Below are 21229 nucleotides of genomic sequence, written 5' to 3'. Positions count from 1 at the left end.
ATAGGAATGCACAATCAGCAAGGAAATAAACCTAATTCCAATATTAGTAAACAAAAATACAAAATAAAAAAGTTTACAAGATGGCATTGCTTGTGAAGAAGTCCCTCATAACTAGCGATGGGGTGAGGAATTGATTAGTTTGAATAACATGTAAAGTGTATGCCCACTGCATTGTAAATGATACTACAACTGAATATACATTCTAGCTGGAGTAAGATTTACATTGTATATCGACTTGATTCAGAATCAAATTTAATACACTAATCTCCTAGACCCTGGATACAAAAAACAGACTAGCAGACCACACCTCTTAAATACTACTTGGAAAAGTATAAACACTGCTAGGTTCATAGACATGTTTCACAAGGAAGTAAATATGAGTAAGTAACTATAACCAACAATGGATGAAAAAGGGGAGAAACTTGAAATATGTGACTCTCATTTACAAGGATTAATTTTACATTCTGCTCTCTTAGCAGTAAAAAGTTCAAAAGGTGTTTTGAGTATCATGCTTGCATGATAATTTAACCTTTTCAACTGTAATAAATCTCAAGGGAACACTTTAAGCCAATAAACAGTTTAGAATTTGTGCCGAAGTGGAAGAGTGCTGCTTTAGGGCTGTGCAGTGCAATCCTAAGCATGTCTAAACAGAAACACATATCTGAGTTCAATGGGACTTACTCCATGGCAGCTGTGTTTATGCAACTTTAGTTATTCTGAAACAATTAACATGGAATGTAAGGGTATGTTTTTGTGTAAATGGTGGGTAAAAAACACTTTTGACTATGTATACTCCTGGAGAATAGTGGGGCTGGAAGGGGCCAAACGTAAGAGCTCAGCTGGATCAAAACAAAGACCTATCTAGCCAGAATCTTGTTCCTCACAGCAGCCAACCAGATGCTTATGAGAAGTCCACAACCAGGGTATAAGGGCAATAGCACTCTCCTGCTGCTATTTCTCAGCAACTGGTATTCAGAGGCATACTGCCTCCAATTCTGAAAGAAGTATATAACCTTCATGCCTAGCAGTCATTGATAGCCTTATCTTCCACAAATCTGTCAGCCTTCTTTTAAAGATGTCCTAACTGGTGGCCATCACATCTTCTGCTAGCAAATTCATTTCACTATGCCAGGGTTGGGGAGCCTTTGGCTGTCCAGATGATGGTGAACTTCAACTCCCATTAGCCCCAGTAGGCATAGCCAATGGCCAGGGATGATGTGAGTTGTAGTTTAGCAACCTCCACTTTCTTTTTCACATTTCCGCTAGCATGGAAGTTTTTTATTTTATCAGACATAATGCAGCAAGATAAAAATAACAAAATACTACTAGTGATGTAATACTAAATGCAGAACCATGTGCCCAGACAACAAGGAAAATAAATGTGGGCAGGAGAGAGCACACATAAGGGTAAAGAAAACCCATTTGCCACCTCACTCCGCTAACAGCAGCATTTATATGCGGCAGTCTAATGCTTCTAGAAACATATAAAGCTTCACTTTGGAGAGTTTAGGCAAACATTAGAGAAACCATGATAAACGAAAAGCACACAGCAGTAGTAGGTGAGCCTTTAAGTTACCACTGTGTTCTTAAAATATAAACAACTACGGTTGCCAGACAGAGAAAAAACAGGCACCGGTGCAGGAAAGCGTATCACTGAAGACCAGAGTTGACAAAAGTAGCAAGAAAATTCTTCAAAAGTAGCAGAAAGTCCGATGGCATAAGCCATTCACGCTGACACCACTAGCCTCCAAGAAATCCTCGCTATGAATCTCTTTCGCTCGTAACAGCGGATAAGCTTCGGAAGTAGAAACACTTGTCAGAGAAAAAACAAACACAAACCAATGCTATTCTAACTTAGTGTGCAGAATGGATTTTTTTTTGCGCATCCTAATTTAAGATTTCTAGGTTCGGTGGGCCCCCTAGAGCGTGCGCGCCCTCGTGCACCGCTCACTTCATATGGCAGCAACCAGCGGAAAAGCCTCTGTGGCAGGACAGGGGAACCTGTTGCGCTTCTCCCTAGGCAGATCCATTGCACCCACCACCCCTGGCAGCCGCTGGAGTCCGAAGACATCGGGCGGGGGCGACACAAGTAAAAGGACAAAGAGGGATGGCGGCTGCATCTGAAGAAGCAGAAGGGGCCGCTGTCGGCTTCGGTCTCTTGGTCGCTGGACTGCGAAGGACACCTTTCAGCGGCTTCCTCTGAAGTTCCCTAAGCGGCCTAAAGCGGAACCTTAATCTCGCTTGCCCGTTTCCCGGGGAAAGAACAGCGGCCGGGCCGCTTCCGGCTGCCGCGGAGAGCAGCGAGGCAAAGCCGGGCTTCCATCTGTGGTCGCGGTTGCTCCTGGTCATGGGCGCCAAACGCAAAAGCCCGGCTTCGGCCAAGCGGCAGGAGAAGGAGAAGCCGCCGCCGCCTAAGCGGGCCCGCGGTAACGAGGCAGCGGAGCTCACCGGGACCCAGTTCAAGTCCACGTTGCGCGACCCCAGCGCCGCCATGAAGGGTGAGGGCTGCTTTCCCCACGTGTTCGCCACATCGGTTGCTTGTTCTCCGCCACTTCTTTCCCCAAACGCTTCTCCCCGACCCCTGGGGGTTAAAGCACTGCGAATCCGTGTCTGGGCAAGGGCCAAGCAGCTATCCTTGGGCAATAGCGTAGCTTACCCTTCCTCCACCACCACCGCCCCCCGGATTCCCCCCCCCCCCTTTGCTGCTGATTTATATAGCCGAGTACTGCTTCGCCACCCCAATGAGTTGCATTGCTCAGTTTTCCACCAAAATTGGATGCTCAGTAATTAACTTTAACCGCTCCGTCGAGGAAGATGCACGTCGCAGAGATCGCCTCTACCCCCCGCAACTCTTGTCCATCAGAATAGCCCTTTTTGAAAGAAAAGAGCAGCAATCTGCATAGTTGTAGGGGATTATTGTAGTTATTTCAAACACAAGTTTTTATCCCATTTACGCAGTTAGTTCAAGTGGTTCCCTTGTTGCAAGTTCTTATAGCACAAGGGATTGTAGATTCATTAAAGGCAACAGAGTTTTGTGGCACCTTAAAGACTCAGCACATTTATTATGGGGTGATCTAGTAGTGCCTGCTTCATCACATGCATGAAATGTAATCCACTGTTAGTATGTATATACAGTAGGGTCTGAAAGGGTAAATGTAAACGTTTGAGTTAAATGGCAACGCAGTGTAAAAAGTACAGCCCGTAACAATCCCATTTTAGCTTAAATACAGCTAAAATCATTTGAACATTGTTGTGTAAATTAACTCCAATCCTTGGGCAGCAACTGCACATTTTATGTTATTTTAGCAGACAAACACTGCTAAATATCTGCATATTGATTAATGCAGAGCACAAAGTGGGACTGATTGTTTATATATTACACTAGAAGTGCGCAGTTGGAGGGGGTAGAAAGTTTGCAAGATGTCCCCAGGTAGGGAAGCTTGTCAACATAAAAAAAGAGACTCTTAATCTCAGTGTCATGGGGTTGGACTAGATGATGTCATGGTCCTTTCCAACGCTACAAGTCTATGATTCAGTGATTTTATTTATAATATTTAAATCTTCAGATTTACCCAGGCAATAGACTCCTAGTTCACTGCTCCAACTTCGTTATGGTGCAATATTACAAATTTGTTTTCCACTTAGTTACTGTTGCACCATTTGTTTGTCGGTCTGCACCTGTGTTCTGTTCCCAGAGGTTGCATTGGCAAGGTATTAATGCCAGCAATTTGTTGTTGGTGGTTTCTAGGTACATAGGAAACTGCCTTCTTTAGCTGGTTGATCTAGCTCAGTATTGGCTATACTGAATGGCAGCATCTCTCAAGGATTTCGGGCAAGTGTTGAATAAGTCCTTGATTTGTTCCAGGTTTGGAAACATTCATATCAAGAGCGAAATCATTACCATCAGCAGAACAGTATGATGTTGTAGAGGGATACATAAAAGTTTCTGTTGAGTGCACAGAAATTTTAAAACTTCTGGATGGCGAAAGGCGGCCTGAAAGTGAGGTCAGTATTTCGTTTGTTGCATTTAGCATTCTATGATGAGTTGTGTATACAGTGAACAAGTACTGATTGGTAACATAAAGCAATAAGGAATAAACTTTCCACTGGAACCTTCACAAAGTTAAATTAACGTTTGTTGTTTGTCAAGTATTTCACACATCGAAACACTTAAAATGATAATCTTATTTGTCTTCACAATAAGTCTGTGAAATATTTCCTTCATATTTTCATATTGTAGGATTTGTAGCACTGCACGTTTGTGATGCGCACTGTTGTTCCACCTTCCTTTGAAATTGTGCGTTGACGGCAAGCATTTTGTTACACTATAGGACTGGAGCATTGGCTTGGAAATTTTGACTTACTGTTACAGAAATTGTCTCCTTGAAGACCTTGTTTAGCAAAGATAGGGTCCACAATTCATTTACAATATTTCTTTGCTTTCTTTTTTGTATTCTGATTTAGAGATTACCATTATAGGAGGGAGCAGTGGATCTAAGCACTTGCTATATTTTTACATTTGGAAGCTTCCTTTGTTGTTAGATGTTATACTTTATTTAGGATGATGACTTCTCAAGTTCTACTAATATCTGCTGCTTTCTCCACCCACCCACCCCAATAAACAAAGTATAATAAAGTATTTAAATGTTGCAGATGCTGCTAATCTTTCAAGCTCTAGAAAGCATTTTGCTGCGAACAGCAAGTGATTTGTCCCACTTCAGTGTGGTAGGGATGAACATAGTAAAGAAGCTAATCAATAGCTACATGAGATTAATCTATGCTGCTCTGTATTCTGAGAGTCACAGGTAAGTTCATTGCAAACCAAAGGACAAATATAACTGTCTAAAACTTGAATTAAACAATATTTCCATTGATCAGGATCATGCCACTTTAATCCTGAGAATAGATCTTGGAACGGTACACAAAGTACTCTTTATACTTGATTTAGGAGAATACTTTAATTTGCCATGATCTAGGAGAATACTTTAATTTGCCATGACCTTCCTCTCCTTTCTTTTTGCTTCCATGTTCATATACAGTATTTATTTATTTGACACTTCTACTCCACCAGCATAAATTCAAAGCATAATTACAAAAATGTGGTGGCACATTTTTTAAAAATTCAAAATATAATGTTCAGCATCCATTACAGAGTGCAGGGGTCCACTATAAAAAGAGACTCATCAACAGGAAGAAAAGTAGAAAAATAACAGTTACTCACATCAACTGCATGTGTTTAAAAGCTGTAGGTCGGGCCTGGCCATACCCATGGATATTAACGTAAGTGACAAAATAATACCAAATTAAAATAAACTTACTACTTTTATGTACTCTGTGAGTCAGTTTTTCTAATAATGTAATATCCTACACTTTTGTATACCAGAATTCTCTCTCCAGAATCTTGCAATAGTTAGTCTGGTAAGTGACCAGTTCCCTGCTATATGGAACAGATTCTTCCTCTGTAAAGAGGTTTACAAGGGCTAATTGTGGGGATGGCATTATTTTGCCTTTTACATTGAGTGCATTCTTACAAACCACAGTATTCAAAAACAGTTAAACTTGTGGATATTCCCACCATAAATGGAGATATGTTCCCATATCTTGACATTCTCTCCTGCACCTTGGCAAGGAATCTGGAACCATATTTCTAATAAGTGAGCTGTTACAAATACTGAAAGACCAGGCAAAGATGGCCCAAGACATTTTTGTTTCCTGAAGTAGAACATTCAAATGGTGCAACATTTATATTATTATGTTTTATTATTATAAAACCACACTAGCACTCTTTAGTTACTGAAATCTTTTCCCTCAAATCTTCTGCTGAGGTGGACTGCCTCAGCCAAAATTGCTAGTTTTTAGGTTTTATGGTTTTCAGTTACAAACTTCAGAAAAGTAAAGAAAAAGCTACAGCAATGAATTTCAATCAAAAAACAAAAGGGAAGGAAATTTGGGTTAGATGCTTATTGGTAAGTGTTTTCAGGCAAACACTTCAGTCTGGGATGTGCCTTAGCATTTCTAATGATAGGGCAGCCTTGGGACCATAATTTAACAGGGCTTAGCCTGGTAGAGTTATTCATAAAGAAGTGGCCTATATAATTTTCAATCATTCATCTTAAAAGCGATGAAACAAAAAATAGAGAGCATTGTACCCAGCAAAGTTTCCCATTGCCACAAGGATGTTGGCTTTCACAATGGGAATTCTTCTCTCCCCTCCACAAATCTGCCGTCTAGTGCTGACGTGCTAGGTATCTGCCCCTCTTAGTTGACATAATTCAAACTTGCCTATTTTAATTTCAAAGGTGTCAGTTCTTAATTTTCCATTGACTGGTTTGCCTATGTACTGTTCCTTCTCCTGTGTTGCTTATACAGACTGTCTCGCCAGTGCCTCATCTTGCTATCTGCAATGGTGTCACAGGGGCCGGATGCTGCAAGGGATGTCTACAGCCACTTTGATTTCAATAATAAATTCCTTCCTAGTTTAGTGAAGAGGAGAGATTATAAGGTAAGAGGAGGACATATGCAGTGAGTGTAAGTGATGGCTTAACCGTATTTGTTTTTTGTGGTGTGAAAAGTAAAGCTAGAATTGGGGGTGGGGATACCTAAGTCTCTTTCTATATCATGTGCAGAGCATCATTGATGTGGATTGTTTTATTGCTTCAAACTGTCACTGATCCACAGGGGAAACATTTTTTGATTCTTGATTTACTTAGGCTTTTTAAAAAATGTATATATACGTGATTTTACTACATCATTTTTCTGTGGGGGGGGAGCTTTCGTATGAAATGGCACCTATGTTTTGTATGACATGGATATAACTGTTATGTCCCCCCTCCCCCTTACACAAATGCCTTCTTGCATAAAAAAGAAGTAGCAAAGTCATCCTGTGAGAATTTCACAGCAAGCAAGCTCATATGCACACAAACACACGCAATAATGTGTGATTCAAGCTGTGGATTCCTTCCAAAGTTTAGTAGAAGCACATTGTACAGTTTTCCTAGGATTTTGCTACTGCAAAATGCAGGTGTGCATGGAAGTGCAACATGTTTGTCTGCTGTTCCGCTCCAGAAAGCTGCTGATAAAAACAGGGACACCAAGATGATGTGTTAGCTTCCCATGTACAGCGGAACCTTGGAAGCTGAATGCCTGTAAACTAGAACGCTTTGGCTCCTGAACAATAAAAAACCGGAAGTGATTGTTCCGGTTTTCGAATGATTTTCAGAAGCCGAACGTCCGGCATGGCTTCCAGTTGGCTGCAGGATGCTCCTGCAGCCAATCGGAAGCTGCACCTTGGAAGTTGAATGCTTTGGAAGTCAAACAGACTTCCGGAACGGATTCTGTTCGACTTCCAAGGTACAACTGTATAGGAAGGTTCATTCATTCATATGACTGGTGAACCGCCTCTTCTGTTAATCTTACATTGTTCCAGATACACATTGTTCATCTTCCTCCCATGTTTAATGCATAAATAATCTATGGCCCTTGGGATTTTGACTGCTTTTGTTTTATGTAAACATGTGAGGAAACCACAACAGCAGTTGTGGTTATATATATATATATATAGGCTCTTTTCCAAACCACTGTGGAAGCAGTGACACCACACTGGGCCTACATTTCTGATGGAGTGCACCTTATGAAATATGATAAACATAGAAATGGTTCTGCTAGTTAGAAGACTGTGAACTGTTTAAAATTGCAGTCACTCTTTTAAATATGTATCAAGTCCCTCATATTACAATTGTTGTAGTGAGTTGGCATTTGGGTTTATAAGTTGCTGAATGTCTCTTAACATTTATTTAGGGCAAGCCTGATGTTCGTATGGCATATATCCAGTATGCTGTTTCTTTTTTAATTGCTGGTGACAACACAATCCTTGTCCACGTTCTGGAGTTAAAAGGTATATTATAAATACTGTTTCTTAAAGGCATTAATATCTCCCTTTTATTTGTGAAGTGAGAGGTCCGTGTTTGGATGTTACGAGTACCTAAATTCACTGGATACAAGCTTTAGAAAGGAGCAATTCACTTTCATTCGCCTGTGAGTTGTATTGCACAAGGCACTTAGCTGTCAAGATACATAATGGGAGAACTTAGCAAAACCTCTGTGCTCTTCACATAGTATCAGTAGAGGAAGACGGAGATTTAAAGAACCCTTTGCTCATGTTTTTGAGTAAGTGGCTGAGTTTAATGAGGGCAAGATTCCCTTACTATTCTATCCCAGCAAAGGAAAGTTAAAGTGCTTCTTAGCTCTGTTTGGAGAAACTTGAGTCTTTGGATTGGGGACAATGTTATGGGCCAGATTTCCCCTACTCCCCCATAGTTGGCCATCCTTACTGTACTGTAGAGTTCAGAATTCAGCTACCCTCTTCCATGGTACAAGTTCATTGTTTATTCTGAGTCCACTCACTTTTGGCTCACCTTGCAGACCAAAGCATTCGGTAACACCAGTGGCAACACTTGATAAAACTGATTTCATTTTAAAAACGCTTCCCATCTTCCAATTATGTTTTTAACATTTTAAAATGGTTTGTAGATTTCATCCCAGATATTTTTCGAACCGGTTTGAAGGAAGATAGAATTTCTACAGTTAGCCTTCTACTTTCCACATTGGCAACTAAGGTATGACCTTGACGTGACTTTACTCTTTGCATCTTATTTGCTGAAAATAACTCTGTTGTGGTTTTCCAAAGACTCTCCAATTACCAATCCCTTAATGTTTGGCTACAGTTTAGATCTTGTCAGCATTTCTGTTATGAGCTTTTGTTTGATCATAAAATATTCCCTAAGAGTTGGAGCCTGTAATTTGCTGAGCTTTTAAACAAACAAGAAAATAGTATTTCAAAGCAACTGTTAGGAAGTTTAAAATCTTTTGTACATCCTGTAAAAATAACTAGATTCTTACGGCTTCCTTTTGAAACTTCAATTTCTGGGGGCAAGGGCAGCTGTTTCAGTTTGCTGAAGCAAAAACAACAGTATTGTGGCATCTTAAAGACTTAACAAAATCAAGGGTTCATTCACTTGTTCATCTTCCAGTGTGGTATAAACAATCATCTACCAGAAATGCCACTCTGCAGTCTTCCTAGGACAAACAGGTTACTCTAAAAATAAAACAAATGTACATAATCTGACAACAGAAAGGGCAATATTTAGAAATGCATGGGAGAACATTTCAATCTCTCTTTCTTAATGACCTTAAACCTGACCATTCTTGAACAAAGGAATTTCAAAGCTAAGCTCTAGCCTGAAAATACAGAATTATAAATTTATCAAGATAAAAGATTATTTTTTTCAGCCTTGTAGTTGAAATTTGTGTATGTATTGTATTTTTTTCTAGGTAGTTCACAATAGAAATCTTAGCAAGACCCAGAAAGTGCGTTTTTTTACTGTCGAAGTATTGAACCACATTGCCTCACTCTACCGCTGGAATGGAATTACTGATGTCAGCACAGAAGATGTCGTGGTACAGCAGTTTCTTCTCATCTTTTTCTATTTCACTGTTTAACCTCAGCAGAAAGGGTTTTGCCTTTATACTAACCCAATAAAAAGAGGAAAGCTATATCTGGCCCCGTGTAGTAAAATAATATTTTGCCTAGGATAAGGATTATTATTGTTGTTGTTGTTACTCAACCTGCACCAGGTCTGAGGGTGGCTGGCAGAAATTCAAAATGGGATGGGAGTTGGGAGTTCAAAACATTTGCAGGGCACCAGGTTGGGGAAGGTTAGTATGCACAGCTGAAAACAGCAAAGGAAGTGAAGAAGAAAAGTCTTCTCTGATCCTTCCTAAACCAGCTTACGGACATTTAACAGTGTCTTCAGCTTTTTACAGTGTCTCACCATTCACTTTTTTCTCCTCCGAGAATCTGCTGGTTGCTGCTAGGTCTTGAGACTCCATTTTTCATGTCCTTCTCATAAATGCCACCCCATTCTGCCCATCAAATTTGACTTCCCAGCCAGAGGGAATATTGATCTGATTCCCCATTGCTCATCTCCTTTGACTGATGGCAGCCGTCCAGCTTCTCAGGCAGAGCCCTCCCCATCACTTGCCCTCTGATCCTGGATATGCCAGGTACTGCATTTGGGACCTTCTGAAGCATGGAAAGCATGTGCTCTGCCACTGAGTTATAGTCAAATAAACAGATTCTAGTAAATGTTGATCTTTGTGCTCTACGCAGGCTACCCAGGATCCTGAAGAGGCAGGAAAGATCTTAGTGAGGAAACTCGTCCATAATTTTTTACTGGATCTCTGTTGTTCTCTGAAACATGGCATTAACTTTTATGATCCAAGCCTTGGCACATCTGGCAGGTAAAGTATCCCAGTTGCTCCGGTGGTTGAAAATAGTCCCGTCAGCTATTCTCTGTTTAAATCAAAGATTCTCATTTTCAACAAGACCAACCAAATGTACAAAAATTGCTTTGGTTTCGTACGTGGACTGCAGGTATTCCCCACCGTGGAACTGAGACTTGTCAGGAACCTGAGGGAATGAAGAAAGATAGAATTGGAAGGGCAGCCAGGAAGCTACCCCAAACCCCAGAATGTTTCCTAGGAGTGGAAGTGCATCAGGGGTGGAAGTGCACTTGGGGTGTAGGACCACAGCCAGTCCCAAACCGCGATTCTGGTTGAGGCAGAAACATTGACAATTGTTATGCCAGCTCCTTTTTAAAGAAAGGCCACAGGGTGGAGCCCCAACACTCTACAGCTCCCAGAAGACAAGGCTGAACAAAATACTTCAAGTATTTTTTGTGAGAAGCCTAAACAGAGCTTTAAAAAATATAGTATGGTTTCCCTTAGGGAGTTGTTGCCATCATATGATATAGGCTGCTTAGCTGAAAGTTCTGTGAAGCATTGGCCTTTGCTTATGAAAAGATTGGTCTACATGTGCAGGCAGTAGAAGAAGAGGCACTATCTGGAAGACTGGCCTCTCTGTCATAAGCTTCTTCATTTATGAACAGTCCTATGACCCCTTTTGTTGAAGAGAAAGCCTTATATGTAGCCCTGCTAGTGAGGTAAAAAGGTAAATAAAAAGAATTTCTTGACTGATTTACTATGCTTAGCTAGTTTTTGCAGTATCTAGGCTGTCATTCCTCCCATCCCACCTCCTGCTCAAATTCTCAGCTGGTACTGTTTCTTGCAAATGAAATTGAAACAATAATGTGCCAATTATGTGCTATCTAAAGTGTCTAAATTAGATTACAATTCTGTGATTTCAGTAGCTTACAGAATTGTTTTGGGTTCTCTCTGTCAAAAGTAAACTGAGCAAAATTTAGAGCCTTATTTACCATCTTGCCTGCACCCAAAGAGCCACTTTACTAATTCCATACACCCAAGGGAGCTTTGTAGGGGTGCTGTTTCGTTTTGTTTGTCTAATAGCAGTTTTTTCTGCTCTATGGCACACCTCTTTTGAAAATGAGGAATGTTACAAGAGCAGTTTGTGAATCAGATGGGGGTCAAGGGGGGGCAGGGGAGAGTCAAATTCCACTGGGCATGCTCAAGACCCCTTGCACATGCCTAGAGCAGTTGTTTGGATCCTGGCCACTGTTAGAATTGGTTTCAACTGTATGGTGGCATATGCTTCCATAGTGATTGTTTTTCAAAATCTTTCTTTACTAGAGGAGGGAATTTGGTTCTTCTGCGCTTTCTTGTGAATCTAAAGACTGCTGCAGAAGATGAGATGGTTGCTGATCTTGCGGTGAACATATTCAAAGTGTGCCCAGATTTACTGAACAGATACTTTAAGGAGTCCCAGTATTCTTTTGTTCCCAGGCTAAAATCAGCTTGGCTAGACAATATGAAATTGCTGAGGAAGGTAAGAATTTTATGAAAAGTATACCCTTTGTGCATGAAAATAACATTTACCAACTTTTTTGCTGTGTTAGGATCACAGTAAACATCTTTATTTCCCTCCCTGTAGTTATATTTGATGGGGGAGTAGCAAAGAGACTCATTTTGGTTAAGGGCCTGTTCATGCATTTCTTGCTGTGGAGAAATCCCAACAGAGTTAGACCTTTGGGTTGGGTTGCTCTTCTCCCACACCTCACCATGTGAGTAAATAATGTCTATCTTTACTATATTTATCTGAACATAATACCTCTCTATTATCTGCCCTCCAGATCTGTCCTTGAAAAGAATGTTAGGGACATACTGTAGTCACACAGTTGAAATGATATTACTTAATAAGAGCATGATACAGAAAGCATAAGATTTTACTAGGTTGATATTGTGCCGTTGTAACATATGAACAAGTCCTGAGTTTGGAAATGTTTTTGTACAGGAATTAACCACATCTGATCATAACTGGCCGCCATTTTGTGCCATCTGTGCAGAATCAACATTCAATGGTACTTTGTGCACTCAAATCTGTACCAATCATATTTGATTCAAATATGCAAATTAATATTGGGGTCCATTCTGCATATATTTCCTAATGGTTTTAAAGTGTTTGTTCTGCCAGTTGTGGAAGATGAAAGAAGATATAAGGAAGCTCCATTTCTACCCCCTGGGATAGAAATGGGAATACCAGTTCACACCTACTGACATCTAGAACTTTGCCAGGCATTGCCTTTACACCTTCAATACAGTTATAAGGCAGAGTGGTTATAAGCCTAGATTCCCAGGATACTGAATTTTGGACTTGGTACCACATTCTATGCTTCTGCAACACTTATGGCATGTATACAGCTCTGACAATAAACAGGAGGCAAGATGGTAATATGTGGGCTAAGTTTGTTCTCCTACCTTTTTTCTGGGCATAATTGCTGTTATCTGCTCTTTAGAAAGAGTACATTATCAACTCAAAACGGGTGATTAAATAGGAGCCAATATATTATTATCTTCCTCTGTGCTTACTGAGTTCTGTACCAGGGACCCTGAGCTATAAGTTGCCAAGAAGATATTGGCCATCCTTCAAGCTAAAGATCATTTAGCTGGTGTGAGTTGACTTAGCTCTAGGTCTTCCTAGTTATTTATAGAAAATGTGGCGAGGGGTTTAAAAAACTTCTTACTAAAATGCATTAGAGAGAGATTAATACATATCCTTTATTCCTAGTGAATGGGAAAAAATGTTTTTGAAAGTAATAGAATATATTAACTAAGAGAATGAGATCAGTGATGGAGAAATTAGATGGCAAATTATTTTTTATTTGATTAGAACGCTTATGAACAGCTTTTCTGTTACTCAGCAACATCCTGATAAAGTGTCTTAAACAGGAGGAATTAATATTGACAACAACAGATAAGCTATGGAAACTAAATGCTTGCCGGGAGAGAGCGACCGTGCGCAATATCACTCTCTATTTAGGATTCTCAGCAACTGATATTCAGCGACTTGCTGCCTCTGTTACTGAAGGTGATGCACAGCACAACATGACTAGTAGCCATTGATATCCTTACCCTCCACGAATTTTTTTTTTGAGGTGGCTACAGCAGGAAACTGCTGAAGTTCTCCTAAATCCCTCTTCTGCTGGTGGAAAGCTATGCTTTATCAAATAAACAGTCGCTGGACACCAGTTGGGTTTATCTCCAAACACCTTTCTCTTCATGAGGAATTAAGCATTTCAGACTGTTTTATAATATAATAACCTTTGTACACGTCCAGTTGAATTGGCTTTAGGGGCCATGGCCTCATTAGCACTGTCTTAACAATGTTTATTTTCTATAAAAATTTCAGATCTATGAGGCTCAACCAGAGATTTCTACTGCTTTTAAAACAACAGAGTTTGTTCCTTTTCCAAGATTGCTTTCAATGGTGATGGTAACAACCATTCCAGCTGTCTGCAACAAAGTCATGTTTACCCAAGGATTAAATGTAAGAACTTCTCTTTATAATCTGGATGGGGAGGTTTTTGGTTCCACTAAGCAATTTTGCTGGCACTTTCCTTATTAAAGCTTATCTTCCATGGAATGTTTGAACAGTTGCAAGAACTCAGTGGCTGAATTTTCATGTTATAGGAGTGAGCCTGTGCAAGCCTTGGGCTTGTGAGGAAGATTTTGCTTTGATTTTGACAAACCACACCTTTGCATTGCATCTGCATTCAGACAGACTATGTTAGTAAACTTAACTGTAGTTTACTAAAACAAGGGCAACTTCAGTCTGTGGTTTATGAATCTGGCTCATTATGATCGTTAATTCTAGTATTACAACTGAACCCTAAATTGTGGTTAATGAAAAATTAAAGTGGAAGCTTCCAACCCTCTTCTCCTCATGGCTGTACAAGAGGAGGGGAAGCATGTGAGCCTTATTTCGTCTCAAAGGTCTGTCCTGATGCTGCCACCTTGTCTGGATGGCAAAAATGTTGGCACAAATAGTAAAAAATTGAATGTCATTGGCAACCCAAGTAGATTCCACCTCTCAAACATTACTGTAGCAACATGGAATCCATCGAAGGGAAACAGTTCTTGGTACAAGGCCAGTAAACTTAGCATAGCTCATTTGATACCATGGCCTAAATATGTGAAATAGTTGAAGTAAATCATGATTTTTCAGTGTCTCGTAGCAGTGTGTGGCAACCCCACTTTACAATATTATTTGATCATTCTCCAGTGCTTAAAACATCTGGGGTCCTTCAGATGTTTTTGATTACAGTTCCCATCAACCCCCAGCCAGCATGGCCAGTGATCAGGGATAATGGGAACTATAGTTTGAAACACCTGGAGGGCACCAAGTTGAGCTATTGCACCTTTTGTTAACCTTCCAATCTCTCCTTACATCCCCTCTTCAGTAAATGTTGTTAGCTGCTCTGAGCCCGGCTTTGGCTGGGGAGGGTGGGATATAAATAAAATTTTATTATTATTCTGCCCGGACACTGAGGTCCAGCGCCGAGGGCCTTCTGGTGGTTCCCTTGCTGTGAGAAGCCAAGTTACAGGGAACCAGGCAGAGGGCCTTCTCGGTAGTGGCGCCCCCCCCCCCCGTGGAACGCCCTCCCACCAGATGTCAAAGAGAAAAATAACTATCAAACTTTTAGAAGACATCTGAAGGCAGTCCTGTTTAGGGAAGCTTTTAATGTTTAATAGGTTATTGTATTTTAGTGTTTTGTTGGAAGCCGCCCAGAGTGGCTGGGGAAACCCAGCCAGATGGGCAGGGTATAAATAAATTATTATTATTATTATTATTATTACTACAACAAGATCTTGCAGGGAGAACCTTTCCAGTCCAAAGTACCCAGAATGTATTAAACTCTGTCTGGCCACATAACGCTTTGACCCTTTCCAGTCTGCCTGCTTCCTTGGGGCAAGAGCTGCTGCTTGGTTTGCTCTTCACTTTACAGGGCTGCAGTTGGCTTTCATTCTGTGCACGCCTACTTGAGGGTAAGTCTCACTGAATCCAGTGGGACTTACTTGTGCTCTGTCTGGCCCTTTATCCCTCTCTTCCTTCAAAGTAGTGAGTCTGACTATGCAGAAGCTATGTGATAATTGATGTGGAGCTGTGCAGGTTAAAGGCAAAGGTAGAAAAATGTGTCTTGTTTCCACTAAGGGTGGGGGTAGCTCTTGTCACTGCTATTTGCCTTAGTTCCTGCGAAAGTTCAGGCATGGAGAGGCATTCTCCTTACATGGAACATTGATGCTTCCTGGCCCCATCCTGGCAATTGAAAGTGATGCCACCAGTGGGTCACATCAGCAGTTCCTGGAAAGATGAAGCAGAAGCACAGTAACAGTTTGTTCCTCTTTTCTTTTAGATAGCCAATAAAACAGTAAAACATACAATCTTTTCGCTTATATCAACTGTTTTGAAAAGAGCACTGAAAAACATTGAGCACTGTCTAAATGAGACGTTATGGGAGAAGTCCGAAATCTATACACCATCTATGATGCAAGAATTCGTCCAGCAATACAGAGAAGCACTTGGCAAGGTAAAAAGTAATAAAACTGTGTGATGCATAATTGCAGTTCTGTGCAGCAGAAAATACGTCCATTCAGGGAGGATTTCTTCCTCCACTTTCTGTATCCTGACAGCTAAGGTGAAAAATATCCAGAGATATTTCTAATGGATTCTTAACGTCTTCTCCCTCTTATAATTTATATGCTAACTATTTCTTGATGCTTTAAGACTTTCTTAATTAATGCTTAATTGCTGAATGCTGGGATACTAATGTTTTAAACTTCTTATATGCTTGTATTGAAATAATTTCTTTGTGAGGTACTAGTTGCAATTTTTAAGTCACGGTGCTTAGAATAGCAAGATATGTTCAGCCAGTTAGTAGAGATGGTAAAATAGAGTTTCAATAACTCTGGAATTCTGAATGTGGAAACCTGACTGGGAAGAACACATATCTGGGTGCCAGGTTTGAGGAATATCAGCCCCCTATCATTTCAGTAGATATTGAAGATAAGGGGCAACAGTTGTAGACTGACAGTCAATTTGTACTAAGGTAATAGTTGAGCTAAGGTAATAGTTTTCCAATTTTCACAGCTGAGGCATCTCATTGGCTATGTTGGGACATAATGCAAAACTGAGAATAAGTTGATCCTCCTCTTGGGCTTGTATGCTCCTCTTTCCTTCTCTAATGCAGCCAGGAGGGGGATATTGGAAACCTCTGCTTCAGTTTTTAGATTACGTGCAGTTCAGCATGTCATCCAAACCATAAACTGTGGTTAACCTATACCATTGTCTTGCTTTTTCACACTGACCATAGTGATATGCATGTATTTGGACCTGTTATATAATTGGTGTGATAATTAGTATTAACAACTGTAGGCCAATTCACTTAAGCCTAGTCCTGACCAACTGAAGTGAACAGTCATCAGTGGGTTTAATTAGCAGTTGCACAACAAAAACTATTTCTCAGTTTTAAAATACTTCTCATCTTGTAATTCAGACTTTCTCAAAAAACCAGTGACTGGTAAATTTTTGTATGAATTTGCATAGGGTGTTCTTTCCCCTTTTCTCCTCCATTCCTGCTCTGTAAATAATTCTCTATAGACATGTTGCAGTGATAAGACAATTGTATAACAATATTTAGTGGCTAATGTTGGTCTTCTTTTTAACAAATCTAGCTCTTGCCAGATATGACTACCATAGTAGCAGTCTGGCAGTCGCTTCTAAAGCAAGAGAAGGGACAAGATGGACAGAAAGGGAGTGGTGAAGATGCTTCTGTTTCAGAGGAAATAACAGCAGGCAAAGAAACAAATGGAGAGCATGGTAGGAAAACCTTAGTCATCTTATCTAATGTGTGTGTGAACAGGGGAGCACAATGATTCATATCTGATGAGTCACAGTGGCTCTGTTCTGTTCTTTGACAACCCCTGTTAACGACCTCGGAGAGATGCTTTTAGAGGCATCTAATATTATTCTAAGAATCTGAGCTCCTGTTTTCAAGAAACGTCTTGAGTTATCCTGGGGTAGTCACGGTGCAGCCTGTGCAGACTCTGCAAGTGTCAGATTGGATGCAAAATTCAGTGTTATCATTTCTGCCGAAATGGTTTCCAGAACTACGTTACACTCCTATCCTGTGCACAACTTAAGCTCTTGCTGCATAAACAAAGGCTTGCAAGGGGGCAAGAGGAGTTGTCTGGATGTGCACCATTTTCCTTTTCACCATGGCCACTCCCCCTCCATTCTGCAGTTCTTTCCTATCACAGAAGGGATGAGAATGATAATTTCTTCGTAGCTCTGACTGTGACTGCCATATCCACCCACCCCTACCCTCAGTGCAGTAGTACTTAACTATGTAGGGTTTTGCTAGCCAATACTAACACAACAGTGTTTATGGTGGTTGATGCACAAGCACAAGGGGCAGGGCCAGTTCCAAGCACCAAAATAAGGGAGCCAGGCTTAGACTGTTAAATGCATAAACCTAACTCCATGATTATAGTTGGTTACTTCTTAAATCACCCTTGATCCTGACTGCTATTTCACAGAATTGTATTATGTCTTTGCTAGTAATATTATTTTTAAATATGTTAATATATATATATTTTTACTCTAGGCTCAGATGACGCAGAGACCACTCTTTTGAAAGCTGTCTTACTCCACGTGATCTGCCTTTATCAGCAAGCTGTTCCCCATTTAGTAGCACAGAGCAACTTCGACTTTAGCAAATTAATAAAAGGTAATTTAAGTGTCTTCAAATTTTGAAGTAAGGCACACATTGAAAATCATTTGTATGATATGTATGCATGCAAAGCTCTGCCACTGAGCTATAGCCCTAACATAACATTTTGCTGTTAGACCTCTTTATTTTCCCAGGGTTTTAAATATTTGTTGTGTATTGCAGTGCTTAAACATGTTATACTCCTTGATCTATTATGTTCCTTTTTGTTGTTTTAGTTAGTTTTTTCCTCTGTAATTTAATGTTTTTATTGAACTCATGTAAGCTCTGGAAATATAATGCATGGAATAAAATATTGTTATTTTCCAACCACAGGCATTATTACTGAAAAAGGACTGCGACAGGAGATCCCTCCTGTTCTACAATATCACATTATCAAGGTGGCTCTAGAATTGCCTGCAAACAAGTTTTCCTGGTTCAAAATGCAGGTCGGAACATGAGGGTTATTTTTGTCTCCTATATTAAGACCAGCTGTCTTACTCATTGGTTTCCTAATCTGCTTTGTCTGTAAGGCAGTCATAAGATCCATTTCGTCAAGAGACCTGTGTGTTGTGAGCAATTATATTCACGTTATACAAGTAGTGATGTTCTCAGAGGTAGCAATAAAGCTTTGAACATGCTGTAGGGCAGGGATGGAGAACCTTTGGCCCTCCAGATATTGCTGGACTACAAGTCCCAGCATCCCTGGCCATTTGCCATGCTGGTGGCTGATAGGAATCACTATTATTATAATATATATATTCATAGGTAAAGGTAAAGGGACCCCTGACCATTAGGTCCAGTTGTGACCAACTCTGGGGTTGCGGCGCTCATCTCGCTTTATTGGCTGAGGGAGCCGGCATACAGCTTCCGGGTCATGTGGCCAGCAGGACTAAGCTGTGGAGGGCCACAGATTCCCCATCTGAACTTTAGGTCCACTTGTAAGAATAAACCGTAGTTCAAGAAGAAGAATTGCTGCGAGCTGGCCCTGGCTCTTAAAGCAAAATGCTTACATAAAGTTTTCTCTACTGGCATGATTTTACTTTGTATACAGGTATTTTCTGAAGGAGAAAGCCTCTCCCTGATTTAACTACGGAAAAGTCTTTTGAAGGTTTGCGTTTAGAACAAGAAGTGACTTTGCAGAGACTAGGAATGACTGTGCCCATGTCTGTGCCCACTTCTGCCCTTTGCATTTTAACTAGGAGTGCAGTTATTTTATCTCTTTTGTAACACATGTGGAGTGGCGTTTGTATAAATGGAAAAGGATTGGGTCTGGGGCATGGGCTAAACACTGATAAAGCTTTGCCCTTCAGCAGGTATGCCAAACAAGCTCGCTTGGGAGGCTCAGAATTTCACAAAGAGGACTGTTCGCTTAGTTGTGTGAGATTCTGAATGAAGACGGGAGCACAGACAGAAGATCAAATGACTATTCAAAGTGAAATTACAAAAGTCCTGTTTGGGTAGTCACCTTTATTAGGACAACTAGTATGTCACAGGAAAGCAAGTGAGCTTTTGATTTCCCAGAATTCTTCATTAGGCTGGAGTTGAACAAAGGGGTGGAGGAGAAAAAAAGAGAAAGCTGGCTTGGGGAAGGCCTGCAGCCCAGTGGTACCACATCTGCCTTTCATGCAGAAGGCCAAGTTTTAACCCTAACATCTCCAGGTACACTGGAGGGCTGCTGTCAGTCATTGCAGCAAGATGGACCAATGGTCTGACTCAGCACGAAACAGCTTCTTGTGTTCCTAAGATTTTGAAGCCACAAAGTCTGCATTTAATCATATAATGTAGGTAAAGACTGCAGAGGTAATAGCATTAGGTTCTCCTAGGTGCTATGTAGCTTTCAAAATTATGATTATATTTTCAGAAATTGAGGCTTAGCTGTTACTGGTCTAGCAATCCTGGGTGTGGCTTGAAAGCATTATAGCACCTAGCCCCATCTACGTTTTAAGACAATGGTCATGTTTGCACATAATGATAAGTAAGACTTTCTGGTTTATTAGGAATGAGAAACATGCTGGTACATACCACCTGATCTCTCCCAATTTGCTCCTGCTCCCCTGGTGCAAGCTAGATGAACAAACCAGCAGGGCTTAGCATCCTTTTACAATCCAAACCAAGGATTGTGGTCTCTTGCTCCATTACCAGTCACAAATCAGCAGTTGTAGCTTCAGGTTATGTCAGGGCACATCCAGCTTGGATGTAATGAGAAGTCAAGGCTTTCTCACATCAGGGAAGGAGCAAAGTGGATGCAACTGGGCTATGCGTGCCACCAGCACACCACTTGCCCTGATGAACCATGTAAGCCATAAAATCTGGCTTACCATTACGTATGAACACAACATACGACTGAACTCTTCTTTTTAATGAATTTATTTCTTTATTTATCGGAGCTTCCAGGGTATACAAAAACAAATGCAGTATTTGTGGCTTGAACATCAAGAGAATGTTCTTTCCTTCCTCTCCCCCATGTCTCTTAACGTTAGACTTAACGTCCAGCCTGATAGAACTTAAAAACTTGGCTACTACTTTGTGGCACTATGGTTGGTCCTATAAAGGTATTGCTTAACTGTGGATGTTTAATTTTTCTTATGGACCAACATGATATACTTTGCTTTTTGTGTTCAAGGGAAGCGGGGAACTCCGAATGAATTGTTCAACCTTGTCCCCCAAGCTCTTGTGAAAGCAGAGTTGGCACTTGGCACAGGTTGTCAGTAACAGGGTTATAGGCATCAGTCTCTGTGGAGAGACCCAAAACAATTTTATGAATTGTAATCAATAAAGTGTGTCCTCCTAGGATGAAGCCGAGAAGGTCTCTGGTGAAAGATCAGTATTTTATTTGCTGATGAAAATGTTCGTAACAAGCAATCATTTGCACCTCAAAACCTCAACAAAGAAATTGATTATTAAGGTGAGCTTTTTTTAATCTAGTTTTCAAAATTTTGTTGTGCCCACAGAAAAGTTGTTCACAGTGAAGACACTTTAGAACAGGCTTCCTCAATCTTGGGCCTCCAGATGTTTTTGGCCTACAACTCCCATGATCCCTAGCTAGCAGGACCCCAGTGGTCAGGGATGATGGGAATTGTAGTCTCAAAACATCTGGAGGGCCGAGTTTGAGGAAGCCTGCTTTAGAAAGTTGGATTTAGGGTTTGTAATAAGCATGAACACTGTATTCACCCCCTGGATTGTATCCAACATTGGTGAATGGCATTCCA

The 21229-nt window shown here is 40.7% G+C and overlaps 1 protein-coding gene across 1 annotated transcript in view; it reads left to right on the top strand.

Moving 5' to 3' along the window:
• Nucleotides 1-2180: 2180 nt before the first annotated feature.
• The window catches only part of URB1 (URB1 ribosome biogenesis homolog), a 47084-nt gene continuing 28035 nt past the window's right edge, over nucleotides 2181-21229 (top strand). The window contains exons 1-15 of the mRNA XM_053386592.1: nucleotides 2181-2498; nucleotides 3866-4005; nucleotides 4654-4805; nucleotides 6370-6502; nucleotides 7798-7894; nucleotides 8530-8615; nucleotides 9331-9456; nucleotides 10169-10299; nucleotides 11605-11800; nucleotides 13661-13798; nucleotides 15666-15839; nucleotides 16984-17128; nucleotides 17916-18038; nucleotides 18354-18466; nucleotides 20812-20925. Coding sequence (XP_053242567.1) covers nucleotides 2348-2498; nucleotides 3866-4005; nucleotides 4654-4805; nucleotides 6370-6502; nucleotides 7798-7894; nucleotides 8530-8615; nucleotides 9331-9456; nucleotides 10169-10299; nucleotides 11605-11800; nucleotides 13661-13798; nucleotides 15666-15839; nucleotides 16984-17128; nucleotides 17916-18038; nucleotides 18354-18466; nucleotides 20812-20925 — 2019 coding nt within the window. The 5' untranslated portion in view covers nucleotides 2181-2347. The remainder of the gene's footprint in view (nucleotides 2499-3865; nucleotides 4006-4653; nucleotides 4806-6369; nucleotides 6503-7797; nucleotides 7895-8529; nucleotides 8616-9330; nucleotides 9457-10168; nucleotides 10300-11604; nucleotides 11801-13660; nucleotides 13799-15665; nucleotides 15840-16983; nucleotides 17129-17915; nucleotides 18039-18353; nucleotides 18467-20811; nucleotides 20926-21229) is intronic.

This window comes from Podarcis raffonei, chromosome 4 (assembly GCF_027172205.1).
Source record: "Podarcis raffonei isolate rPodRaf1 chromosome 4, rPodRaf1.pri, whole genome shotgun sequence".
In the NCBI taxonomy this organism is placed as follows: Eukaryota; Metazoa; Chordata; class Lepidosauria; order Squamata; family Lacertidae; genus Podarcis; species Podarcis raffonei.
This window is presented reverse-complemented; position numbering and strand designations above follow the sequence as displayed.